This window comes from Sarcophilus harrisii, chromosome 1, assembly GCF_902635505.1.
Source record: "Sarcophilus harrisii chromosome 1, mSarHar1.11, whole genome shotgun sequence".
NCBI lineage: Eukaryota > Metazoa > Chordata > Mammalia > Dasyuromorphia > Dasyuridae > Sarcophilus > Sarcophilus harrisii.
In genome coordinates this window covers 189,090,318-189,116,557 of record NC_045426.1, presented here as the reverse complement: position 1 = coordinate 189,116,557, position 26,240 = coordinate 189,090,318, and the positions used below count along the sequence as shown (strand labels likewise).

At 36.6% G+C, this 26,240-nt stretch overlaps 1 protein-coding gene across 2 annotated transcripts in view; it reads left to right on the top strand.

Annotated features, from left to right (window-relative positions):
* Positions 1-23,851, top strand: part of KIAA0825 (KIAA0825 ortholog) — a 540,869-nt gene extending 517,018 nt beyond the window's left edge. For both annotated transcript variants that reach the window (XM_031949172.1, XM_023496065.2), the window contains exon 20: positions 20,767-23,851. In XM_031949172.1, the coding sequence (XP_031805032.1) occupies positions 20,767-20,884 (118 nt within the window). In that variant the 3' untranslated portion in view covers positions 20,885-23,851. The remainder of the gene's footprint in view (positions 1-20,766) is intronic.
* The last annotated feature ends 2,389 nt before the right edge of the window (positions 23,852-26,240 follow it).

Here is a 26,240-nt window from a genome sequence, read left to right as displayed (position 1 = left end):
CACATTTCTGAATTAAATTCTTCTTCCCCAGAGGAGGCAACGTGACATAGTGGACAGAGAGCCAGAAAGACCCTGGTTCTAGTAGGTATATCTGGCCGACAAGTTCCCTTAACCTTTCAGTGTCCTAAACAGCTATATGAGCCTGAAGGAGCACCTGTACTGGTAGAAGGAATTTCCCCCTTTGGGACTTCCCTATCTATATCAGTGAAACCATAGGTCCAGTACTATCCTCTTAGATCTGAAGTAATTCCATAATACCTCTTAATATAACCACATTTCATTTGTTAGAAATAATTCTAGCAAACAGAATTTTCACTAAAAACTAAAAAATAACCCAGCATCAATATGCTTGCCCTTCCAAAAAGAAGACACAACAAACAAAATCTCAAATTCCTTATCACCTTTCTTTTCATTTACTGCTTATCTATTTCTGAAAACTTGAATTTCAGCGTCTTCATCCCAAGACTTTTATATTCTCTTTTCTTCCTTTTTTTGCTCCCTTTCCCCCTCCCTTCTTTCTTTCTTTCCTTTCTTGTAATTCATTGAATCTCTTCTCCCCAATTTTTCTTTTCTGACATCTGCTAAGCATGAGCTATATACACTTTTCTGACATTATATTCTCTTAATGCTAGTAGCACTATTACCACTGTCTCTCCTATTCCAACTGTCATTTTGACCCTTCAGTAAGTCGTTCATGTGTCATTTTTATCCTTCAAAATTCAAGTGAGATAAAACCATATCCAAGATAACATCACCCTTCCGAGTCAGATGGAGCCCTTCAGATGCTGAATGAGGACCTTGTCCATACAAAATAAATGCCGGGAATTCTGTACAGAGGAACACTTTTCTTCATACCATAGAATCATCTGGAGAATCCCACGGTTCTGTGGCTACAGCAGGCCCCCAGTCTCTCAGTGAAACTTTTTTCACAATCATTGAGCCAGGATTGATGCTTATTTCCCTCGATTAGAAAGATAAGAGTCTCCTTTTATTTTTGCAGTAGAGAAAAACAGGGGATCAAGAGATTCCTGCAGTCCCCAAGAAGTTGGAACATTGTTAAGTGCCTTGAAAATTCTGTCTGTGAAACTGATAGTACCTAAGCTCAAGTGGGTCTGCAGTTTACTTACATTGGTTCTTCTCATTCTATCCTTGGCTCCTATCTGAGCACAATGGACCAAACAGTCATTAATTCCACCCATTTGAGTATATAAAGTGAAAATAAAGTTAGTCCTGTTAAAAGGGGAGTACTTTGGAAAACATATTAATGTGGTCCTGTAGGCAGTACACTAAATGTAGAATGGCGGTACTGTGAATTGAGCCAGTCTCTGGTGTCCTCTTTGATTCAAGATTGTTTTTAATTTTCCTAAACATTAAGCTTATCTCAGAGAAATGTGAGCCAAATATATATTTTAAAGCCTTTTCTAAAAGCCACAATGCTATTAATTTGAAATAACAGAATTTGCAAGTAGGCTGTTCATCTGATGGAGCCACTATTTCCAAGGTAATTCACGATGGTAATTTCATTCAGACTCATATCACTAGAACTGGCTAGTGGATGGTTGAATCTGTGCCAACTTGTTCTGCCAAAATAATTGTCATTCGTTTTAGACATGCTAGTAAAGACACATTTTATTTTGGACAGTTCTAGAGTTGTAAATGTGGAATCCTTGCCTCTATTATAACAAGGAACTATTGTTTCCATCCTTTTTGGAACAAGAAAGTGATACTGTTTCCTTGACTCATGCAATTCATTAGGGTTTTTCCAAATAAGTTTGAAAAAATGCAAGAGACACCAAAGGTCTGTTAAACACAGGGCATGAACATTTCTCAACAACCACATTGCATATTCAAGGGATGACATTAATGACATGATTTTGATTTGTCAGATTTTACATTATTATTTTTTTAAAAAAAACCTCTTAGATAAAAAGGAAACTTCTCTGGGCTATTCTTTCCCATCAGCACAAGGACTGACCAAATGATGTTTCCTTGGCTTTCTAGTTTGCTTTCATATTTTAGGGGTCTCTGATACAAACTTATGGTATAGAAGCCTCTTGAGAGATTTGGGTGATTTATTGATATCGAAAAAGTTCAACTTCCATTACTACTGATGGCCACTTTTCCATTTATGTTTTTCCCTAAGCAATAACTATTTAAAATGTTTCTGTTAGCATCTTAGTTGCCCCATTTGTGGGCCTATAACTCTCCTATTTAAATATGTGTAACAAATCACATTAATTAAAATAAATTGCTCTAACCAGTTGAGTTGTGTTTCAGATTGACTCTGAAAGCAATAAATTCAAATTAAAGGCTATGTTCCTCTTTCCCGGGGTTAGATATATTCTTTAATGCTTTAGTGCAAAGGAAGTCAACCACCTTACAAAAGAACATCCATTTGGACTCCTGCAGAAGGAGCTGCATAAGTTGCATACATAGGGAGTTGTCATAACCGCATAATAAACTTGTTGCTAAAATAAGCAAGCAAAATGATAATTCATAGTATATAATGTTAGTTTTCAATTGTAATCAACTATAGTCTTTTGTAGAAATAAAATGGATTTATTTCCATCTATTTTCACATAAATTATAAAGGAAAATAACTGAAAATCAATGGGTTTAAATTACATGGTCTTTTAATTGTTTGCTCCCCAAAAAAGTTTATGGCCACTAAGATATTAAATCAAAGAAAATCAAATTATTAGGGTTTAACTCACTTAAGTAGTTTATGAACTGCCTCATGCTTATAATTTATAAAAGTAAAAATATGATTATTTTGTAGGATTATGCATCAGTGTGAATGAGCCCAGGCCAGCAAAGAAAACAAAGGAAATTGAAAGGATATTTTAAAACATCATTTTGGGGGAAGGGAGATGAAAATCAAAGAAGGGATAGACCATTGCTTGGAGTAAATGGTATGAGAATAAATGCCAGAAGAAAAAAAACAGAGTCACTCACTTTTTCTTTTGCAATTATATTCTCTGCCAAGGAGAATCACCTTTGAATCGTAAGAAACAGAACAAAAATTTTGATGTTCAATATTGTCTAACTTTTTGTGACCCCCATTTGGGATTTTCTTGGCAAAGATACTGGAGGAATGGTTTGCCATTTTCTTCTCCACCTTATTTTACAGATAGGGAAACTAAGACAAACAGGATCTAGTGACTTGCCCATTGTCACACAGCTAATAAATGTTTTAAGCCATATTTGAAGTTCAGAAGTTGAGTCTTATTAACTCCAGGCCTGGTATTCTATCCACTGCTAATCAAGAGCAATTAATTGTCCTAGATCAGTTCTGGTCATCTGACCCAGATGAACGACATCCTTCAGTACTAAAAGAATTGATGTATAGGAGTAATATTAGAGCTATTTGAAAGAAACAATAGGAGAAGTATCCCGAGGACCAGAAAAGGAAAAATGCTCCTTTCCTTTTAAGAAAAAAAAAATGGACTTCATTAACTACAGGCTATTAAATTGTATTCCTGGTTACATTCTGGATTGAATTATTAAAGAGATAGTTAATGAATATCTAGAAAAGAAAACATGCATCATATACACAAAAAGAATGTAACTTCATTAAGAACAAGTTATGCCAAATTAATTTCATTTCATTTTTTGACAGAATTATTAGATTGACAGATAAGGTAAATGCTATAGATTAGTTTACCTAGCTTATAGGAAAACTATAAAATGTGATAGAATGTCTTATGCTATTTTGCAGAAAGATGGAGACTTGTATACTGGCTGACAGTACAATTACAGGGATTTAGGAGTGGTTGAATGACATAAAAGGCAGTCATTAATGGTTCAATACCAAATTGTACAGAGTTCTCTAATGGAGTCCCACAAAAATCTGTGCTTGCTCCTATAATTTTTTACATTTTTATCAATGATTTAGATATTGGTAAAGCAGCATCACTTCACACACACACATACACACAGACACTCAAAGTCATTTGATGTCTTCACTTTTTCTCTTTTTCTCATCACACTTCACTTCAGTGTCTTCTCCATTATATTCTTTACCTCTCTCATGTGAAGAAATGGCCCTTCTCCTGGCCAAAGAAAGCTTCCGGTCATGCACCCTTGATGACATTCAATCTCGTGTTCTCCAGAAGTCTTTTCCCTCCGTCATCCTCACTCTCTCACTGATTATCAGTCTTGCCCTGGATATTGCTATTTCCCTGCTGTCTAACGACACCCTCCTGTTTTCCCTTAATAAACAAAACAAAAAAGCCCTCACTGTCTCTGTCATGCTATATGTCGCCCCTTTTTGGGGGGCCATCTACATTTAGTGCCTCTACTTCCTCCCACTCTCTTCAAAACTTATCTGCAGTCTCCAATTCATCATTCAACCAAAATTGCTAAATTACCAAAGTAGCCCCAAAGTTGCCAGTGATCTTAGTTGCCAAATGTAATTACTTTTTTTTTTTTTTTAAATCATCAGTCTATTTGTGCTTCCTGAAATCTCTGACAATGTTAATAAACCCTTCTCCTGGATGTTCTCTTCTCTCTAGGTTTTCATACTCTCCTCTGCTTCTTCTTCTACCTGAATACTCAATTTCCTTTGCTAGAGCTTTTTCCTGGTCTCATTCGCTATGAACCTAGAAAGATGATTTTCTTGATCCATTGTGTCACTCATGTGCCCCATACTCATTTTAAAATTCAACATGTCCAAAAGTAAATTTATTATTTTCCTCTTAAAACTCTCCCCTGTCATTGTAAACAAGGGAAAAAGGACCCACATGTATAAAAATGTTAGTGGATGCCCATTAGTTGGAGAATGGCTGAATAAGTTATGTTATATAAATGTTATGGAATATTATCGTTCCATAAGGAATGATCACGAGGATAATTTCAGAGAGACCTGGAGAGATTTACATGGCAGGAGAGGTTACATGGAGGTTGAACATGGCAACAAGAAGATTATATGATGATCAATTCTGGTGGACCTGACTCTGTTCAACAAAATGATTCAGGCCAGTTCCAGTGGTCTTGTGATAGAGAGAGCTATCTTCACCAGAGAAGGGACTGTAGGGACTGAGTGTGGATCACAACATAGCATTTTCACTCTTTTTGTTGTTGCTCACTTTTTTTTTTCCTTTTTGATCTGATTTTTCTTATGCAGCATGATAAATGTGAAAATATGTTTAGAAGAATTGCACAAATTTAATATATACTGGATTACTGTCTAGGAGAGGGAATGGGGAGAAGGGAAAATGTGGAACACAAAGTTTTGCAAAGGTGAATGTTGAAAACTATCTTTGCATGTATTTTGAAAATAAAAATCTATTATTAAAAAAAAAAAAAAAAAACCTCTCCCCTCTTTCTAACTTCCCCAGTACCTAAGCTTACAATGCAGATATCATCAACTCTTCTTGGGCTCCTCAACCCACATATCCAACCAATCTATTATGAAGTCTTATTATTTCTACTTTTGCAATATTTCTCATCCCCTTCTCTTTGCTTACACAGTCACCACCTTCATATAAACCCTTTCATTTCACTCCTCAACTATTATAGTAACCAGTTTGGTCATACTTCCTGCTTCAAATCTCTCTTTAGTTTAGTGACTGTCAAATCCATCTTTCCAAAGGGCAAATCAAACCACAACACTCTTATACTCATTAAATTCTAATGGTTCTTAGTTAAATCCATAATCTATGTTTGGCTCTTTAAAGTTCTTCACAACCTGGATCCTTCCTACCTTTGCAATCTTCTGATATTTTTCTTTCCTTCCCATAACTCAGGAATCCAATAATATGGGCTTTCTTGCTGTTTCTCACACATGGCCTTCCTTATTCCAATTCTTTGCCTTTTTAGTGGATTTTTTTAGATAATCTCTCTCTTCACCTCAACTGACTCCAGTCAAGATTGAGTTCAAATCCCATCTTCTGCAACTCTTTCTTGTTCTCTTATTCTTCTTTCCCTTTTATTCTTTGTGTCTTCCCTCTGAAATTATCTTCCATTAACATTATATATATATATATATATATATATATATATATATATATATATATATCACTTAAACAATTTTTTTTTTTTTTTTTGCATCTACTCCCCTATTCCCAACGCCATTAGAATGGGAGCTTTTAGAAGGTAAGGACTTCTAAAAGTCCACAACCTCCTTTCAGAATGTGTGCCTTTTTTTGTCTGTCCAACATTTACCACAATACTTGGCACATATTAAACACTCATTAAATGCTTATTAACTGGAAAAAAAAAACAGATTTATTGAATTATCTCCTTTTAATTTCTTTTTTATGTAGCCATATTAATCTAAATATTATCCCCATATTTGTCCTAATTTGGAGTGTTAAATTAGATATTGTGTATAACTTGTGATTTTTTTTAGATATATATTCAGGAGGGAAGAGGGGAAAATAAAGATTTTTTTTTTTCCTTTCAGAAGAGATTTTTGTTTCAGAGGAGTGGCCTATATTCAGACCAATATAGTGTCAAACTTTTCTCTTTTACACTGGATTTTTCTTACTAATTAGCAAGAAAGGAGTCAACAGGATTGAGCCAGAAATCACTTCAAATACATAACCTTTGCAGAACAACAATTTGCCTTGCATGACTTTGGAAAGGCCTTTTCTGAAAGTAATCTGTGGTCCTGCTACTCCCACATAGTAGCTTTGTAATTATTAATTCTTTGAGGGAAAGTTTACAATTCAAATAAAAGGAGAAAAAGAAGGAGAAAACAAACTAACAAGAAGAATGAGAGCTGTGAGGTTGAATTCTGGGTCTGTTATTTTGACCTTGGGCAAGGTGCACTTACTCTCATCTGTAAAATGAAGTAGAAGAAGCCAGCCTCTAAGGTCCTCTCTAGTTTGAAATCCCAAGAGTTGTGGTTCTATTTAGGTTAGGGAAAAGAAAGTAGAGGGGTGATTTAATGACTGTTTCAAATATATGAAGAATTATGATCGAGTGCATAACAACTATTGATTCTCATTTTCCCTGAGGATAGAATAAAAGGACATGAGCTAAAACTACAGCTTAAGGCACTTAGGTCAGTGTAAGGGAGAATTTCCTGGCAGTGAGTGGTATTAAACATTGGCACACATTCTGAAAGGAGGTTGTGGAATCTCATCTAGAGATCTTATTAGAAGCTGGATAGAGCCTCGTATGTCTTGTATGATTTAGGAAAGGCCCTGCCTGCAGGCAAAGAGACTGTCCCTTCTAGTCCTAAGGTTTCACATGAAATATGGAGAACTACTTGGAGGAAAGATGCTGTTTATATTCAAAGAGCTACTATAATTTCAGGGTTATCCATTCAAAATTGTAGCACATTGCCTACCACTCTTGATGAATCACATTTTCTCAAATAGTTATTCCAAGACTCTCAAGCGTAGCAAGGCTATGTTATCTGTTCCCTCCCTCAAGTCTCTCCTCTGGGAGTGATTCGCAGAAGAACCTTCCTCTAGAAATGCAAGTCAAAAAAGGAGTCAGCTTCAGTTTCTGCAATTTCCCATTTCCCTGAAAATGTCAGTGAATAGATAGGGGGTTTTTCTGATATTACTATTCATAGATTTTCAGTGGGTCAAAGGAATACTTATGTCCTCCTGCTTTAGCTTCTTGAGAAGGAAGATATAAAGCCCTAGCCTACAACCAAATGCTATTTATTAATTAGATGAAAACTGCACTAGTTTCTTAAATTTTTATCACTAGTATTAAATGTTACAAATAACATCATGCATGATTTTTTAATAGGGCTTTGATGGCAACAAAGACACCAATTAAATCCCTTTATCGCTTTAAAATGTTCATAGCCTTGACCTGAATTTTATCAGCAAAATTCTATCAAAGAAGCAGCGCAGTGTCATGGACATACCCTGCCTCAAAGTGCTGGCTATGTGACCAAAGAAGTAATTCATTTAACCTCATTTACCCCAGGCTAGTATGGCAATGCTGGCCCTAGAATCAAGAAGGCTCATCTTCCTGAGCTCAAATCCAGCCTCAGACACTTAATAGCTGTGTGACCCTGGGCAAATCACTTAACTTTGTTTGCTTTAGTTTCTTCACCTGTAAAATGAGCTGGAGAAGGAAATGGCAAAACCCACCAGTATGTTTGCCAAGAAATCTCCAAAGAGTTTGAAATGGATTGAACAGTCTGAACACAGAGCTGAACAACAAGTTCCAGTCATTCTTCTCCAACTTTAAGCTACAGAATTACTCTAGTGAAATCATAGTCCTGGGGGGAAAAATCCTTCCCTAACATGGTTTGCTAAAATGGATGTTGATAATAATTTCTAGTATTTATATAGCCCCTACTATATGACCATCATTGTGCTAAGAGCTTTACAGTTATTTTCATTTGATCCTCATCATAATCCTGTGATGTAGATGCTTTTATAACCTTTATTATACAATTGGGGGAACTGAGACAAACAAAAAAAGTTGTGAAAGGCTTTGAATGGGAAAAATGAGATTTTCTTCCTGTATGCAATAGAAAACCACTGTAGTTGGGGGTGAGAGGAGAGAAGGGAGAAGGTACAGCAGGCACAGAGGTATGAGATAATCAAATCTACACTTGGAGAAAATTACTTTAGTAGCTGAAAAGAGGATGATGGGAAGAGTGGGGAGAGATTTGAGGTAGTCAGAGCATCAGCAGGTATTACAGTAACCTATGATAAGGGCCAATGTCAGAAGGGTAAGGGGGACACATTCAGAGATACCAAAGAGGCTAACTTGACAGGTTTTATCAATAGATTGGAAATGGAGGGTGAGAGTTAGTGAGGAATCCAGGATGATATGGAGCCTGAGGGATTGGATGGATGATGATATCCCTATAGTAACAGGAAAGAGGGAAGATTTATTAGGGAAGATGCTCCAGTTTGGACATATTGAGTTTCCAGATAACTGAAAAGTAATTGGAGATGTGAGATTGGAGGTCAGCATACATTGGGGTAGCATAGGTAAATCTGAGAATAATTGCCACAGAGATGGCTAATGAGATCTAGAAGTAAAATGGCACAGGGGGAAAAGAGAAGAGGCCCCAGAACAGAATATAAGAGACAATTAGTTGGAGGAGATGAGTAGTGACTGTGGACGCTGGAGCTCTCTAGCACGAGGGCAGAAGGTGAAGAGGAGAGAAAAGGGTGAGCCATGTAGCATCCTTACCGAGCAAGGAAGGAGAATGACCTGGAGGTCCGTAGATAGCAGCTACCAGCATTTTGACAGGATGTGTCAGCCAGACCTGGGATGGATGGAGAGGAACGGAGCAGAGCCAGGAGAGTCAGGAATTAACCAGAAGTTTGATTTAAAAGTGAGAGAAACGGCTCTCAAACAGGGAGGCAGATTGGACACCCATGCTCGGGGGCTTCGCCTAGTGTGGGAAGACCTCGATATTTATACACACAGTGAGTTGTAGCCCTGACGATGAAAACAACAGTGTGACAAATTTGATTCATCGCAGGGCTTCAGGTCTAGAACTTGTCCGAGTTTGTCCAGTGTTTGTCTGAGCTTAGAAAAGACCCAGTGTTGGTCAGAGCATACAGTAATTATGTGATTTTGCCAAAGAATGAGATCATCCAGAGGGTGAGTGCAAAGGATTGTTGTTATGCCAGGCCCAGGGCACAGGCTGCTGGCTGGGTCTTAGCTCAGGAAAACAGTGTATCCTAATATCTCAATGGGTCATAGATATGAATGACATGATATCACAGTTTATATTACATACCCCACAATATAACAGTTGTATCCATTACCTTTCACTTCAAAGCTTCTTGAAAAATTGGTCTACACCCATGATAGCTCCCCTTTCTTACTACTCCTCCTCTCCTGTGTCTACATCTTTTGACCCTGTCACTCCCCTGAAATTGTTTCTAAAAGGTCTCCAGGGACTTCCCATCTACCAGATCCAGTAACGGAATCTAGACCTCTCAGAGAATGACATTCAGCCAGATCCTCCTTCTAAATACTCTAGTCAGCCTCGGCTTCAGAAACATCATATTCTCCTTATAACGGAATATTTAACTTACCCAGAACAAAAGAGGCAACAATGATATTTTATCATCAGACTGTAGATTGTGATTATAAATCATTTGTAAGACTAACTGTGGCAGAACAAGTGTGATTATAGCTACAACCAAACTACTACTGAATGATGGGGCATTCAGTTAAGCAAGGTTTTATGGATTCTGCATCATCTTTGCAAAACTGTTGTTCAGGCTAAATTAGTTTGTCCAAGAAGGGAGGTCCAGGATATGGACACCAAAATCAAGGAATGCAGAAGAATTCAAAACGATTCCACCTCAGGAATGGAAAAGCTGGATCAGCACATCTGATGATAGGGATACTGGAGAAACTGGGGCAAAGAAATTAAGATCTTGGGATGAACCTTGAAGCAAGGCTTGGGAAATGAGCTCTAAAAATGCCAGTGCTTGAATTTGTATGTTCCTGTCTTAATTATTAGTAGGCTTAAATGCTACCCAACCTATTAATGTCTTCAGCAGCTCCTCAAAGGTATGGCAACAGTGGGGCCTGAACAGCAACTTTAATATCTTCATCTTATGCTCTTACTATTGTAATCAATGTTGTTGTTGTTGTTTCAGTCATGATTCACTCCCCATGACCCTATTTGAGGTTTTCTTGGAAGAAATACTGCCTTCTCCAATTCATTTACATATGCAACTGAGGCAAAGAGGGTTAAGTGATTTGTTCAGAACCACACACCACTAAGTGTCTGAGATCAGACTTGAATGCTGGAAGATCTACCCACTGTACCACCCACCTTCCCCTTGTAATCAATAGTCATAGATAAAATGTGATAGCTGGCATTCATATAGAACTTTCAGTTTTGTAAAACACCGTTCATACATAATCTCATTTATCCCCACAGCAACTCTGTAAGACAAGTACTATCGATAACATGTACCTGTTTAATAAATGAGGAAAAGCTTAAACCACTTGACCACAGTCACAAAGCTAGTAAATGTCAGAAATGGGTTCAAACCCAACAGAAAATGCCTTAAAAGAGCCCTCTTCCCACTATATCAGAGAGCCCTTGCAACAGCAAGGCATCTACCAAGGGCCTCCTGTGTGTCCCTAAAGAACTTAGGGGTAATCCTGTCTTACAGGTGTTAGGCCTTTAGCAGAATGTTTGTTGAATGAACAGATGGGGAGAGAATGTATCTGTAAGAAAAATATCAAGGGCAAGATTGGTATAGACAAATTTCACAGGAATTCAGAATGAGGGAAAGATTGTGATCTGTCACAACGATACATTTCCAATTAAGCTTTAAATGGCAAGTGACAAACTGATGGATGTTAAAATCAATTTTAACATCTGACCTGAGAAAGTTATTTTGTTCAGTTGAATGAGTTTGTGTTCCAAATTCTTCTTTGCTTATGTAATCTTTTTAAAAAATCTATAAAATAGTATAAATATAATGAGATAATTTGCACATCACTATCGTAAATTGTTTGATATCGTCATGCAATTCTTGGCATTTCTGGAAAGAGCACTAACAGGCCAGTAATTGTGAAGCCAGTTTAAATGTCCTAAGATTACTAATTTCAATTGTACAGATTGAAAATTTTGATGATTAGCCATCATCTTGTAGATCTTTTTATTATCTTTTTTGTGCTGGTGAATTTAAGGTTACTGTTTCTTCAAATCATTTATTACTTAATTAGAACATGATGGGTTCCATTTTTCTGACATTTCAGTGAAATATAAACTCTATCCTAAAGAATGAGTACAATTTGCCTGATAAAAAGGAATGAGAAGCTATCTAGGAAAAAAAAGGTGGTAGGAAGGGAGGGAAATTGGAACATAAGGTTTTGAAAGGGTCAATGGTGAAAAATTATCCTTGCATATGTTTTGAAAATAAAAAGCTTTAATTAAAAAAAAAAAAAACAAGGAAGGAGAAGAACATTTTAGGTAGGTGATTTCAAAGCAAAAACATAGGTAACACAGAAAATATTCAGGGGACAGTTTGATAAAAGAACAAAGGGAGGTAAAGCTTAGCTGAGGCTGGACTTCAGGTAATAGAGATTTGTATAATCTGTCACTGTACACTCGTCTTTTTAACCCGGTGAAATTTGCCAGGAATTGAGCACTACTTACAGACTGTTCTAGAACCCAGAGCCCACTCCAATTCCAATGAACCTTCAGAGGATTACTCTTAATTCAGGTGAAAATAATTTTAGGAAAATTAATCTGGCAGAAAGTGCACAAGAATGGAGAAAGGAGAGGGCCAGTCAATTAGCAACCTATGGCAGTTATGTAGTCATAAAGATAATAAAAGCCTAAAATAGCAGTGGTGGAACCAAGTAGGAAGTGACAGCAGAGATGATAATGCAAAAAAGGAATAGGGAGTACTCTAAAGTAGGTAATATAAGTGAGAGATAAGGAAAGGCAAGGAAGTAAAATGAATTTGGAACCCAGATGTCAGCATGAAAGATAAAAATTTGGAAACTAGCTGCACAAATAGAGAAGATCATCCAGGAAGAGAATGGAGAAATAAGAATAGAGAGCCTTCAGACCTTTCTTCAGAACTTTGGGGATTGACTAAGTTTAGGGTACGGAAGAAGAAGGAATCAAGGGACATAATATGATTTCCCCTGCTGTTCATATGATTCCTTATGAAACCAAAGAGAGAATGATGTGTAGAGGAGATTTTCTTTTCTGAGAGAATAAAATCTAATACGACTTAGATTTTTATTCTACAGCTACCAACTGGAAGGGTAATTTGAAGTCATTAATTTGTCCAGATGGTTAATGTTGTTTAACAGTACAATTAACTAATAAATAATTGTAAAGTACTTACTTTGTAAATATAAAGTGCTACATAAATGTTTAATAATAACATAAAATCTGGAGGCTTATTTCAAACAGCACTTTTATAGTCTACTATTTTATTGGCATTTTAGGACAAATGCCAATAATATGAGAAGATACCATCATTATCAAATATATTTGAAAAATACGAGACAGAGTATGGAGGAAAACAAAGCCAGACTTGGCCATGCTGTGTTGCACAGGGAGTGAGTTGGTATTATAATTCTCACTTATGAATGAAATGCCAGCAGCATGGTAGGAAAAAAAAAGAACCAAACAATAAGAAAGCTATCACAAGAAGTAGAGACTTTATTTCCATAGGGAGATGAAGCATCTATCAGACATTCTAATTCCAAGAGCAGAGACAAGAGAAAGAAACTAGGGAATGAGAGCTCTGACAGCCCTCCTATGGGGGAAATTCAATAGAGAAGGTTGTGGGAGCACTGAGTCCTTGCTTACAGCCTCATGACTTCAGAGGGTGGTGGATGGTGGATGCTGCATATTCGGACCTAAAAGACTAATCTAGCTCATAATTGGTTAGTGTTGTGTTCCCATTCACTTAGATACTAAAGCAATTCTAGGCTACTCCTGGGTTGAATTCTGCAGCTCTCTGCTAAGAATTCCTTCTTTCAAGTGGTTTTCTGTATAATCAAGTCCATTTTAAGATGGAAGCCTTGCAATCTAGACCAATAACTCTGGGGCAACCATATAGTAGCTGGAACTATATATAGTTCAGGGAAACTTCCAAGGTTAATTTGTGAGCCAAGGTTGCACCCCACTAAAATAGAACATTATGTTGATTTTCTGTGTAGACTACTGGGAAGCATATTATTAAGAGTGGAACTAAGGTGGGATCATCAGGTTTTACTCTTAGAGTGAAGATATCCAGGGAGAACATTTCCTCTCCAAGTCAATGCAGAGACTACAGTTTCTGTGTCCTTTGATTCAGGATGTTTGCCAGACAACAGAGCCTCACAGGCAATTTAATTTTTTAACCCAATCCTGTTCCAGGGACCATGACAGACTGTGTTTCTATTGTGAATCTCCTCTAGCTCCACGGTCCCTTTGCTGTGTAGTTCTCCTTTCTCAGAAGTACATCTCCCTCACTCTAAACCCTTTTAAGGGGAGAGAAATCCCTCAGGAGACAAACTCCCACTCCATTTTTTAGTTTAGACGCACCTGTGATTGGATAACCCTCTGCCTCATCATCAGCCCTGCCCCTGTCACCAGCTTCACGTGAAAAAATTTCTAATTGGGTTTCTTCATGTTGATGATTAAATGAATACAAGCTATTTTCATTTATTAAGTGAATTTGTTAGTAATTCCTAACCTATATTACAAAATGTATTAGAATTAGAGACTGATTAGAATCAGTGCATATAGATGTCTGAGATCAAAATGGCAAGATTTTGGTTGAGTGGTTGCTTCTGGTTTCATGATAAAGATGCTAAGGTTCAAGAAAATTAAAGATGGATGAAGTGTAGCAAATCCAGTTCTCTCTCTTGTGGCTTATAATTCAAAAAGGTAATAGAACTGACCTTTTATTAATATTCTACATATAGAATGTTAAGATCATAGGTTTCAGCTAGAAAGATCATTAGGATTCATAGACAATCATTTCTTTGAATGACTCCCCTTCTTTTCCAAATATATTTTATTGACAAAGATGTAGAAGTGGGGGGAGGGAGTGGGTAGGATTTATATGGTGACAGAGTTATGATTCTAGGAACCTTGACAGTCACTGTAGCTGAGAAATTAATTTCACCTGTTGGGGACTGTGTGTCTATCATCAATGAATAATAAGAATTTCAAAATAATACCAATAATCACATGAATGGATCAATCTGAATCTATTCTCATTGAGACATTGATTGAGAATATCATCACAATTATTTTCCTTAACTGAACTAGAAGTCAATTTCATGTTTATTTAGAAAAGATTTTAGTTAAAAATACTAACTTATTTATTTTCCTTCCTTTTCTTATTCTTTTTCCTAATTTCCCTAATTTTGAGGAGGAAATATAGCTATGCAAATATACACACATTTATTTATTTATATTTTGTTCACATAAGTATGAAAAAGTAGAGGAAATGAGAGAAATATAGACATACATCACAAAATGCCCCTTCATATAGACCATTTCTACAAATTCAAAATGCAACAGAAATTTTGAAAATCAGGAGTCCTTCCTTGTTGTCTCAAAGATGTGTCGAATAATTACAAAAGCCCTGTGAGTAAGAAATGTACCCCCATTTGCTCAGATACAAAGCAGGACCGCAAATAATAGTCCTTTGACAAATACTTTTATAATAGATTAATATGATTTTTTAAAATCCTATACAAAGTTTACTAATTTTAAGCCTTACTGTTGCAAAGATAGGATACCAGGCATAATTATGTGAAAGGAAAAAAAAATCTATTTCTCCCTCAAGATTTGGTAAGCCCAAAGGAAGGAAACTAGGTGAGTAAATATAGTATTGATGCAATCTATTCTATAATAAAAATGAAGTTGATTTTGCCAAGACAAGGAAACTATTTTGATTTATGAACACTAAGATCCTTATAATGTGGTTCTGTAAGTATCTCTGAGTTGCTGATTGTTATCTATAATTAAGCTAAAACTGGTGGGGCTGGGAGGAGAGAAAGGCAGCAATATGGTGTAGCAGACAGAGAGCTATGTTCCAGTCTTGCCCTTGGCATGTTCTATCTGGTTCATTGACCCCAGATAAGTCACTTGGCTTCTCAATGCCCAAAACAATTCCCAAAGATATAAAATTGCAGATCATTTCCCTACTTTTATTGGTAGAGGGAGTTTCCTCATCATGAAAATGCCTGATTTTGTCTTGCTACTTAAAAAAATATATATATAGCAACTATCCAATCCCTAAACTCCTAGATTTTTTTATGCTGTCTTTTTTTCCCCCCCTGAGGCAATTGAGATTATTTGACTTGCCCAGGGTCACCCAGCTAAGAAGTGTTAAGTGTTTGAGATCATTTGAACTCAGGTCTTCCTGACTTCAGGGTTGGTGCTCTATCTACTGTGTCACCTCGCTGCCCCCAGGCTGTCTTTTTTAGGAAACCCCTGCACATAAAATAAAAGCAGAGCCTGAGCATTTTTGACTATCATAGACTAAGCAGTTTCTTAAAAACAAGACTTTGGTTTGCCATTCACTTCCTTTTGAAAACAAACTCTACTAATCCTCAAAAGATCCAAGGAAAATGCTTATGTATAGGGAACCAAGATTCTCTCTGGCAAAGTGCCGCTTTCTCCTTTAGCTCCTCACATTTGCTACACTTGCAGATCGGTGTTCCCTTCTGCAGTTCCTGACATTGCTGCAAACGCTACCATGGGACACATCCCTCTCTTTTTCCTTTGATACCAGCGAAATCACAAGTCCAGAGCATCAAAATTGGGGCCAGCTCAGTATTGCTAAAAGGGAATTTCCCTGGTGAGACTTTCATGATCATTGGTTGGTTTTAAGAATCTCGCCTCTAAAAGGACAGTTATCAGGCTTGTGAGAAGAGTCAAGTTGGGAGAAAGAATTTCAAGGGGGTAGAGAGGGGGACTCTGTCCCAACTGACACCACAATGATGACTTTTGACTAAAGGGAGAGATCCCAGATTGTATAGAAGCACAAGGGAGGAAGGAAAGGAGACTTGGGGGGGGAGGAGGAGGGAGAGAGAGAGAGACACAGAGAGACAGACAGAGAGAAACAGAAACATAGAATGTAAGACAGAGACAGAGAGAGAATAAGACAGAAACAGACAGAGGGATACTTACTCACATAAATAACATACAGGTACTTAAATATAATGTCATGCCAAAGTTCAACAGTTAGATTCCAGATGGCAAATATATGTTATGAAAACTCATGATCAGTGGAGGATTGCTAGACTGGTAATATTTGAAATATGGACACAGTTGTTCCATAATCAGGTCCCCACCACTGACTGAAGAGCAGGCACACATCTTAAATAAAGGAATTCTAGGGAAAGAATCAGGGCATCTGGCTGCTTCTATTATCAGTGACTGATTTCTTATAGGAGCACCAATTCGCCACAAATATATTAGACAGAGTATAGGGTATTTGGACTGAATTTTACAATCTAACAAGAGATTTAACTGCTTTTTTTAATCCACTGAATTGACTGTTAAATTATAGTGACTGAACAAACGTTCTTGTCCTTTATTAACATAACTGTAATATAGTTGGATATAAATTATCTATGCAATCCATAAATGTGAGATTGAAAAGTGCTTGTGACAAATAACTTCATATTTTTAGTCCCAGTTCTTCCCAATTCAGTAAGGGTGACATTTCTAGGGAAAAATAAATTCCAGCACACTCTGTTTTCTTACTTTTGTCATCTTTCCCTATTGTGTTATGTACTGATTCATTTTGTACAAGCACCTAGTAAATGTAAGAATATTTTGGGAGGTAAATAACATCATCTAATATCACTAATTACTCCGGCACAATTATGCTGGGTCTGATTGTCACCCAGCTTCAGGATCTTCATCTTGAAATTTAGTGTGTATGCAATTCATTTAGATTACATTCATTATACAGATTTTTTAATGAAACAAAGAGATTGTGCTTTCAATTTCCACAAGTGGAGATAGTGATTAAAATATTTATGCAGATATGCATATTTTGTTCTGTTGACATTCATAAAGAGATTTGTTTACCCAGCACAATGTTAACACCTTTAATAACAACAAAAGAGGGCAGAACATATTTTGTGTGACTGGTTTTGTTTTGAGAGTACTTATAAGATAATGTAATTTATTTAGAACCCTGCCCAAAGGAGAAAGACCACAGATTTAGAAAAATGATTGGGCTAATTTTGACCATGGTAAATGATACTTATAAAATGATTAAAGGCAACAAATCGTCTTCATTTTGGTTTTTCTGATTAAGGGTTCTGTTTGATGTTGTTTTGTCATTTGATGTTTTGTGGTTTATTGCATTGTGTTTAGTGGTTTTTTTAGTCATATCTGATTCGTAATCCTATTAGGCGTTTTCTTAGTAAAAATACTGAAATGGTTTGCCATTTCCCTCTCCAGCTCCATTTACAAATGAGGAACTGAAACAAACAGGGTTAAGTGATTACACAGCTAATGAGTGTCTGTGGTTGGATTTGAACTCGGGAAGATAAGTCTTTCTGATTGCAAGCTCAGTATTTTAACCACAGCCACCTAGCTTCTCGCCAGTTAGACAAATATATGCTAAGGATTAGATTGTTGCCTCATGAAACAGGTAGAAGAGGAATTTTTATATTGCAAAACCAGTTTTTGGTAGCTTTGTGAGTTCAACAGGAATGAATGGCAAAAACAGTTAAAATTCTTTCCCTACCTATACCATTTGGTCATTATGAAACCTTAGAAATACTGACAGTGGTTATTTAGGACAGCTACTAACATCCCCAACTCTGAGCAGCAGGGAGATGGAGAATCTTCTTATTTGCAAGTTATTATCAAAACTTGCTTTGGCTGTCACCCAAATCTGTCCTAAAGAGTTTCATCATATAATATTTATATATATATATGTAGATATCCATAAACATGCTAATTATGCATGCAAAAAACTGTGGGGAATAATTTTCACTATATAGCATTTATTTATATTACGTCTGACAATTTACAGAACACCATTTCCTATAATTACCTTGTGTGAGGTAGTAAATTATTATTATTATCTCCACTTTATAGCAAGCATAGGGAAGTCCCTACAAGTTCAGTGATTTGCCTATAGTTTAGTAAGTAAATGAGCAAGCCTGGGCTTGAACTGAAACCTTTTGGTTTAAAAGTCAGTACTCCAAAAAATAAAGATAAAAATTAAAATTAAAAAAGTCATTGCTCCTTCTAGCATATTAAGGATTTATTTAGAAGCAAAAGAACTTAGAGTTTGTAGATAGGAGATATCCATGACTGAGCTAGAAAAGAATAGAAACCAGTTAAAGAGAAAAGAAAGAAATAGAAAGGGAAAATTATTATCACCATAGAAAGGACCTATTGCTGTTTTCAAGCTTTATCACTTGGATCATTTTGACTTATTCCTTTCCCTCTTCCATCACTCTTTCCTTATTTTTTTCTTTCTTTTCCTTTCCTTTCCTATGTCAGGCTCCCTGAAGTGATCAGGGTATTCTAAATGCACCAGTCCTGCTAAGAGACATGGTTAGATGCTGGCTTTTTATTTGATATCTTCACTTGGAAAGTGGAAAAGCCTGCATTTTCTTTTCACTAAGAATTAATGCAAAACCTTAAAAAGCCATTATCCTACTTTCAGGCCTGCCCCCATAAACCTTGATAGACTTTTAAAAAAAATATTTGAAAGTCATATATGACAAATATGTTATGAGTGTTATCACAACATTATATATGACAGAATAAGAAAAATAGTAAGACCTAACCAAGAACACATCAGAAACAGGATATATTCTCATTTTCATTTCAATTCCAATTTACCTTGGCTAAGTCATTGCCTCCCTTTTTTTTTTTTTTTTTTTTTTTTTTTGCTGCAAAATGGTCTCAGTTGAGACCAGGATCCTTTCTGCAGAGCTCTTGGTTCACAAATCATATAAGATCTAAATTCAGTATTTCTTTATTGTAATCTTAATTGACAACACTCCTACTGCTGTAAAATAGCATTTGACAATTCTCTATAATAACCATTCACCACAATAATATTTGGATTGGGTTTGGGTTTTTCCCATAGCAAGACAAAAACAATAGCCCTGAGGACAGTGCTCGGCATATAATGGTTTCCATTGTTGTTGGTCACTCGTTTTTTTTAGTCTCAGGTGACCCCATTTGGGGTTTTCTTGGCAAAGACATTAAAGTGTTTGCCTTTTCCTTCTCCGGTTTATTTTATAAACTAGGAACACAGGGTAAAGTGACTGTCCCGGGTCACACAGCCATTAAGTGTTTGAGGCCAGATATGAACTCAGGAAGATGAGTCTTTATGTCTCCAGACCTAGAACTGGACCACATAGCTGCCCATAATAGTTGCTAATAAATATTGATTGATTGATTAATAGATTCAATCTCTTCCCTATCCATTCCTCTTTCCATTCACACAGCTGCCACTTTTTTGTTACCATTTTCCTAGTAGATTAAGCTCCTAATTTATCTTCCTCTCTCAAGTCTCTCTCCTCTCCAATCCATCCGCCACAAATTTGCCAAAGTGATTTTTCTAAAGGACAGATCTGACTCTGTCACTCCCTTAACCAACTCCATGGTCTCCTGTCACTTCTAGGATCAAATATAAACTCTCTTTGCCATTGAAGGGCCTTCACTACCAGAACAGGAGTCAGACAGGCAGAAGCACAGCTGGGGGAAAGCCTGAGGGGTTCAGCAACAGGCCAGACAAATGGCAAAAAGATGGCTGAAGTAGTCGTCACCTTATCATTTCCTTTCTCAACTTTGTTATACTACCACAACCCCTTTGCAGTGGAAGTAGCCATCTAGAAGCAGAATATCATATATGATTGTCAAATTTGATTAATATTTTTGTTGATTTTGCTGGACTGTTTTCTTTCTTTTTGAATTTTTTAGTATAAGGAATGACTGACTGAGGAGGGTATGGGGAGAAGAATATATTTGTAAATAAAAATGATATAAAGACAAAACAGATCAATAAAAACAGGTGTTAATGAATTTTAATCCCCCTCCCAATTATGTATTATATTGATTATCAGGAATCCACAAAATTTCATACTTAATTATTTTCAAACCTTCTTGTAACCTAAAATAGTTTGCTAGGACTACACATAAGAGATTAATTAATGCCTTAGAATCTCCTTTCCTGTTCTTGTTGCCCACTTTGCAAGAAGAGGTGCCAGTGACCTGGATTGGCCAAAAGGCCAAGAACTGAAGGGTAGATGGCAGAGAAACAAAGTCTGAAATAGACCATAAGATCCTGAATAACTGAGAGTTAGTTTAAAAGGTAACAGAATACTAAACTATGTCTTTTCTTTCAGGTGGGAGATGAGGGCAGATGAAACCCTAGAAGAGGAAGAAAAAGTGATGCTGGAACGTTTGAAAACAATGTGTTTGATCCAGAGCTCTTCTGCCTCAGATAACCCAGAGGAACAGTGATCTGCAAAAAAGGGGAAAAAAAGGCAACTGATATATTTTAGGAAGTCTTAGCATGCCATGGAGCGTGTTTCATCCTAGAATCGGAATACACCTCAGATGTGCTGTGAAGCATGAAACCAATGGCTTAAGTAAGCCCTGTACAGAAAATGAGTAGTTATTAAAGCATAAGGAACATAGTGGCGTTATATATTTTTTATTTTTTAAATTATAGTTTAAAATTGCCTTTTTAAACTTGTCTTCTTCTGTGATGTGACTGCTGCTACCTTGCATTCTCTTTGAATGTCTTTATTTTTTTCTCTTTGGATTTTTAAAGCATCTGTGAAAGTAGGCCAGATTGTTGGAAAATATCATCATACCTCCTGGTTATTTGATATATGTGGACCACTACTAAAACAGAATGATATTCTTAAAGGGATAATGGTCATCCTAGTCCTCCAAGCCCAGAATTTTGAAGGCATCTCCAATTACTCAACCACCATCAGTCCCCAGATGCAGTCTATCACAAAGTCCTTCCTTTCTCTGTATTTCTTTGATGGGCCTCCATTAATTTTATAACTGTAGTCTATAAGCTTTCTCCTGAATTACTACTACTGTAACTAATGTACCAGCTTCCCTACCTACCTCTAGCCTTTCCTCACTGCACTCCTTTTCATTGCAGTAACAAGAGTTCTTTTTCTAAGGTAACCTTTGAATACAGGAACCTTGTTTCTCTTGCTGCTCCCATCAAATTAAAGTTTCTTTAAATTAAATCAGATCCAAAGTGATGCTTTAAGTTCACCCACCCATTAGCCCCCCATCTTGCCAAATGCCCTTGTCTCCTATACCCTCTACTGCATAAAAAGAGAAGCTATCTTCCTCCAAACCTGACAAGTATGTTTATATTTGTCAAAACTGTAGAAATATATTGACAATCTCTCACCTCTGAGTCATCACACTTAACATTGCCCAACCAGAAATACCTACAACTTCCACTAACCTCTTCCTTTACCATGTCCAAAACTCATCCACTTTCAAGACACCTTTTCAGAAAATCACCTGCCTTTTTCCTATCTCCACTTCTCCTATTTCCAGGCATTTATTATCACTCATGTCCATGTCATTAAAGGTCTATTCTAGCTACTACAGACCCAGAGCTAATTATGGAAAATTATTTTTCTGTCACTTGCATTTATATATACTATTATATTTATATTTGCCATGATTATTGTCCTTATTCTTGAAGGCCTAATAGCGTGTTCTACATAGATGCAACACTCACTAGCTGATTAATTGGCATAGTGGGAAATAATCTATAAGACAACTGGCTAAAAACCCCATCATAAGGTTCATTAGAGATCAAACATGAGAAAATTGGCCTTCTCAGTAATAGGTCTTTCATTTCTCTATAATTCTTTTAAAATATTTTGGTGTTTTTTATTTTAAAGGAAAAAGGTTCTTTTGTTTTATGTTGTTTTCTTACCATTTTTAAAAAATGGGTTGAGTGCATTGAGGGATTGCAGCTACAGAGAATCTCTTGCTTTATTTCTTTAAATAAAAATGCACAAATGGCCTATGTAGCTGCCTGCCAAATAAACTACTTTATTTTTAAGAGTATACTTTATTTGGCCAGTATAGTCATGAGCCTAATGCTTTAGGACATGGCAGAAGGAATTTCTTAAAATGGGAGAAGTTTTTTTTTGTTGTTTTTTTTTTTTTTTGTGACAGAAGAGACAGACTAGTTTAAAAGTCTGCAGCTCGTAAATAGTTATGAGAAGAAAACTTTTAGAGTTTTGGACTTTCCCATTTTATTTTATTGATCCATTAAGTCAAAGATAGCTTATTAATCCATTATGTTGAATATGAAGCTTATCTTACCCATGTATATATCCTGTAAATAAAAGGCTATTAAATAAAAAAAAATTAAAAAAAAAAAAAAAAAGAATATGAAGCTTACCATAAATACTTACTACAGCAATCAGCATAAGGCAACAAAGGACTTTATTGAAGTGACCTTGGTGCTTCCATATGTGCTAAACTTGAAGGAGAACTGTATGTTCTTTATTTAACTGAACACTAAAATGGAAAGTCACTATAAAAATAAATTGACCTGACAACCACATAGAAGAACTTACGAGGTTCTCAAATCTGGGTGGCTTTTCGTGATGATTTCATCTGCCTAATGGTCACCTCCTAAAACCTATGGGGCCTGAACTAATTATACTAGGGATGAGACATTTCTCTTATCAATATTAGCCAATAGTAGACGTGCTTCTTCTGGAACCTCATTTTTCTCTTTTGATCCCATTTCAAACTGAAAGAGAAATATTGATGGGGGGGGAGTGGAGACTAGAACAGCTAACAAATGAGCAGATCTTTTGGCTCTGGACTATATTAACTCCATGAATTTACTGTCAGAGTAAGTGTCAGAAGGTGTATAATTAAAAATGTTAAATGACATATCACTGATTTTTTTTTTTTGGAAAGACAGTTTTTGATTTATACTTAATGCCTTTCTTAAAGTACAATAAGGAGTGGTTCTTCAAAAGACTTGCTCATTTTGACATCTGTTTCACAGTGACAAAAAATTAATGTACAGAGGAAGCCAATGCAGCTTTATTGAATTTACCTCCTCAAACTATTGTCTTCTTTACCTGGGAAGTATGAATCAGCCTATAAGTTGTCTTAAATTTATTTCATTTTTTAAAGGGAACTAGCCATATATTTGTAAACTAGCAATTCTGTACAATTCTCCTGTTACATTTACTGACCTAGTAATGGATTTATAAAATAGATTACTATTAAGATTATTAGTAATTACTGTATGAAGTATAATTCTATACACAAATACACATAAATGTTAAGGATTCCTAGCTTTTATTTTATAATCTGTAAGATACATATTACTATATTCTCAGGATAAGTTTAGAACTTTGTTACATAAGTACCAACTGTAATCAAAGAATGAGAAATAAAAAGCATTTGTTTCTACTGGCCGGGTATGAGTCATAATGTTCTATTATCCTATTCCATACACTCTTGGGGAAAAAAGCCTTCTGGCAGTTTATAATTAGCAATTTTTAATGTAGAGAAGCTATAAGTAGAGGCTTCAGTGAGACATATTCCTTGTAGGAGCACAGAAAGTTCTTGAGATTTAATGAGGAGCCCCACTAACAGGGGGTGTCACATTAGCCATTCACTGCTCCATTTAATCAAGAAATGTATCTGTTTTACCTTAGAGACATCACTTCATAGAACTGGGTCTAATGCCATAAACTCTTGTTCATCCAGAATCCAAAGAATGAGAAAACCTAAGTAGCCCAAGTTTTCTTCTGACTCCAAAGGACAAACTACACACACATACACACGCAGATGAATTAAATCCATATGTAAATTCAAATTAAATAGATTCTATGGTAGATGCCATTGTGGCGAGGACTTTGTTCAAGGATCTGCTGAGTCTTGACGTCCAGCAAGATATAAAGCATGTGGATTCATCATGGAAGAGGTCCAGCGTAAATCCCAAGCAAAAGGCTTCCTGTTAATAGCAGCATCTCATAGTTAACACTGAACTAACTAGTCACGTCAAACAAAGAATATCATAAAATGGGCTTCCAGCTACAATGTGGAGGGGTGTCATGTCACCAAAACTGGAACACGAAGCTAGTTACATCACCAAGTCTCTCTGCATTTGTGTGTACCTGTGTGTGCTTGTTCCTGTATGTGTGCATACACACACATGCACACACAGCTGCCCCCCAGCTACAGTGCCATAATCCAGGTTTCACCCAGGAGGGTCCCGGTCCTAATCCCACCCCTGAGGCACTGAGAGCCAGGGGACCTTAGCATTCCTAGTGCCCCATAAGCCCATTTACAGTTGCCACGTTACCAAACCCATGGAGTTCATCTTCAATAATGAGAAGCAGGAGAGAGGGAGGAGAGAAGAAGCATTTATAGAGGTCCTACAATGTGAGTTTATGAGTTTAACAAATATCTCTTTTTTTTCTCACAACAACCCTATGAAGTAGGTATCATTATTAATCTCCATTTATAGGTGATGTAACTGGGGCAAACAAAGGTTAAGTGACTTGCCCAGTTCTACGTAGCTAGGCTAAATTTGAACACAGGTGTTGCTGACATTAGGTCCAGCACTAAACATTTTGCTACCTGGCTGGCTCTGGCCATGTGCACTTCCTGATGAGCTCACAAGCTCACCTTCCTCCATGCCATTGCATCCTTTCAACTACCAGGCTGCCAGCCTCCTTGCCCACTATCCCCTTTAAACCCCCTGCCTTTCATTTACTCTTGCAGATAAACTAATGCCATCTTTGGATACATTAAAAGAAGGGAAATGAGAGGATAGATACTCCTGCTGTATGCTACCATAGTCAGAGCTTCTTAAATTGTGGCCACAAACTCATATGGGGTCTTATAACTGAATGTGGCAGTTGTGAAATTGTGGTTTATTACCAGTAAATGTCTGGTTTGTATACCTGGTTTTTTGTATCTGTAAACCTGGGGTCATGTAAAAATTTTTCAGGCAAAAAGGGATTGCAAGTGGAAAAAAATTAAGAAGTCATGATCTAGACTCACAGGGGTCCTCAAACTTTTTAAATAGGGGGCCAGTATACTGTCCCTTGGACTGTTGGAGGGCTGGACTATAGTAAAAACAAAAACTTTGTTTTGTGGGCCTTTAAATAAAGAAACTTCATAGCCCTGGGTGAGGGGGATAAACGTCCTCAGCTGCTGCATCTGGCCCACAGGCCATAGTTTGAGGATCCCTGATCTAGAGCATAGTTTTCAATTGGGGAAACTATATTTTAGAAAGGACATTGATAAATAGAAGATTATCTAACAGAGAGCAACCAAGATAGGGAAGGACTTTGAGAACATCCTATATGAAAATAGGTTGAAAGAATATTTAGTTTGAGATTTTTCATTTTGAGATATTTTGTTTGATGGCAGGAGACTTAAGAAAGAGAGTTATCTTCAAATATTTGAAGAGCTGGCACATGGAAAAGAATTAAACATTGTTGTGTCAAGAACAGCCGCTTACATCTGATTCAGGTCAGAGAAAGCTTAATTCAGACACAAATAGGGGCAGACATTTATATGAAAGAACACTGCACTGAGCATACAGCAAGCTTTTATGTGTGTATATCCCTGGTCTAGTTAGTTCTCCAAATAAAGTAGAGCAATTTGTCCCACTCTGTAGTATATTCTCATAAGCAAAACAAGTCAGATTCTGTATCTTGCAAGTAAAGTGGGACAAACTATTTTTCTTTGGCTTAGGGTAAGGTGAACTCAAATTCCAAGAAATGAGCATAACTAGTTTTACCTGAACTGGAAGCTAGTTGCAAGATAGAATCACTTGCATCAA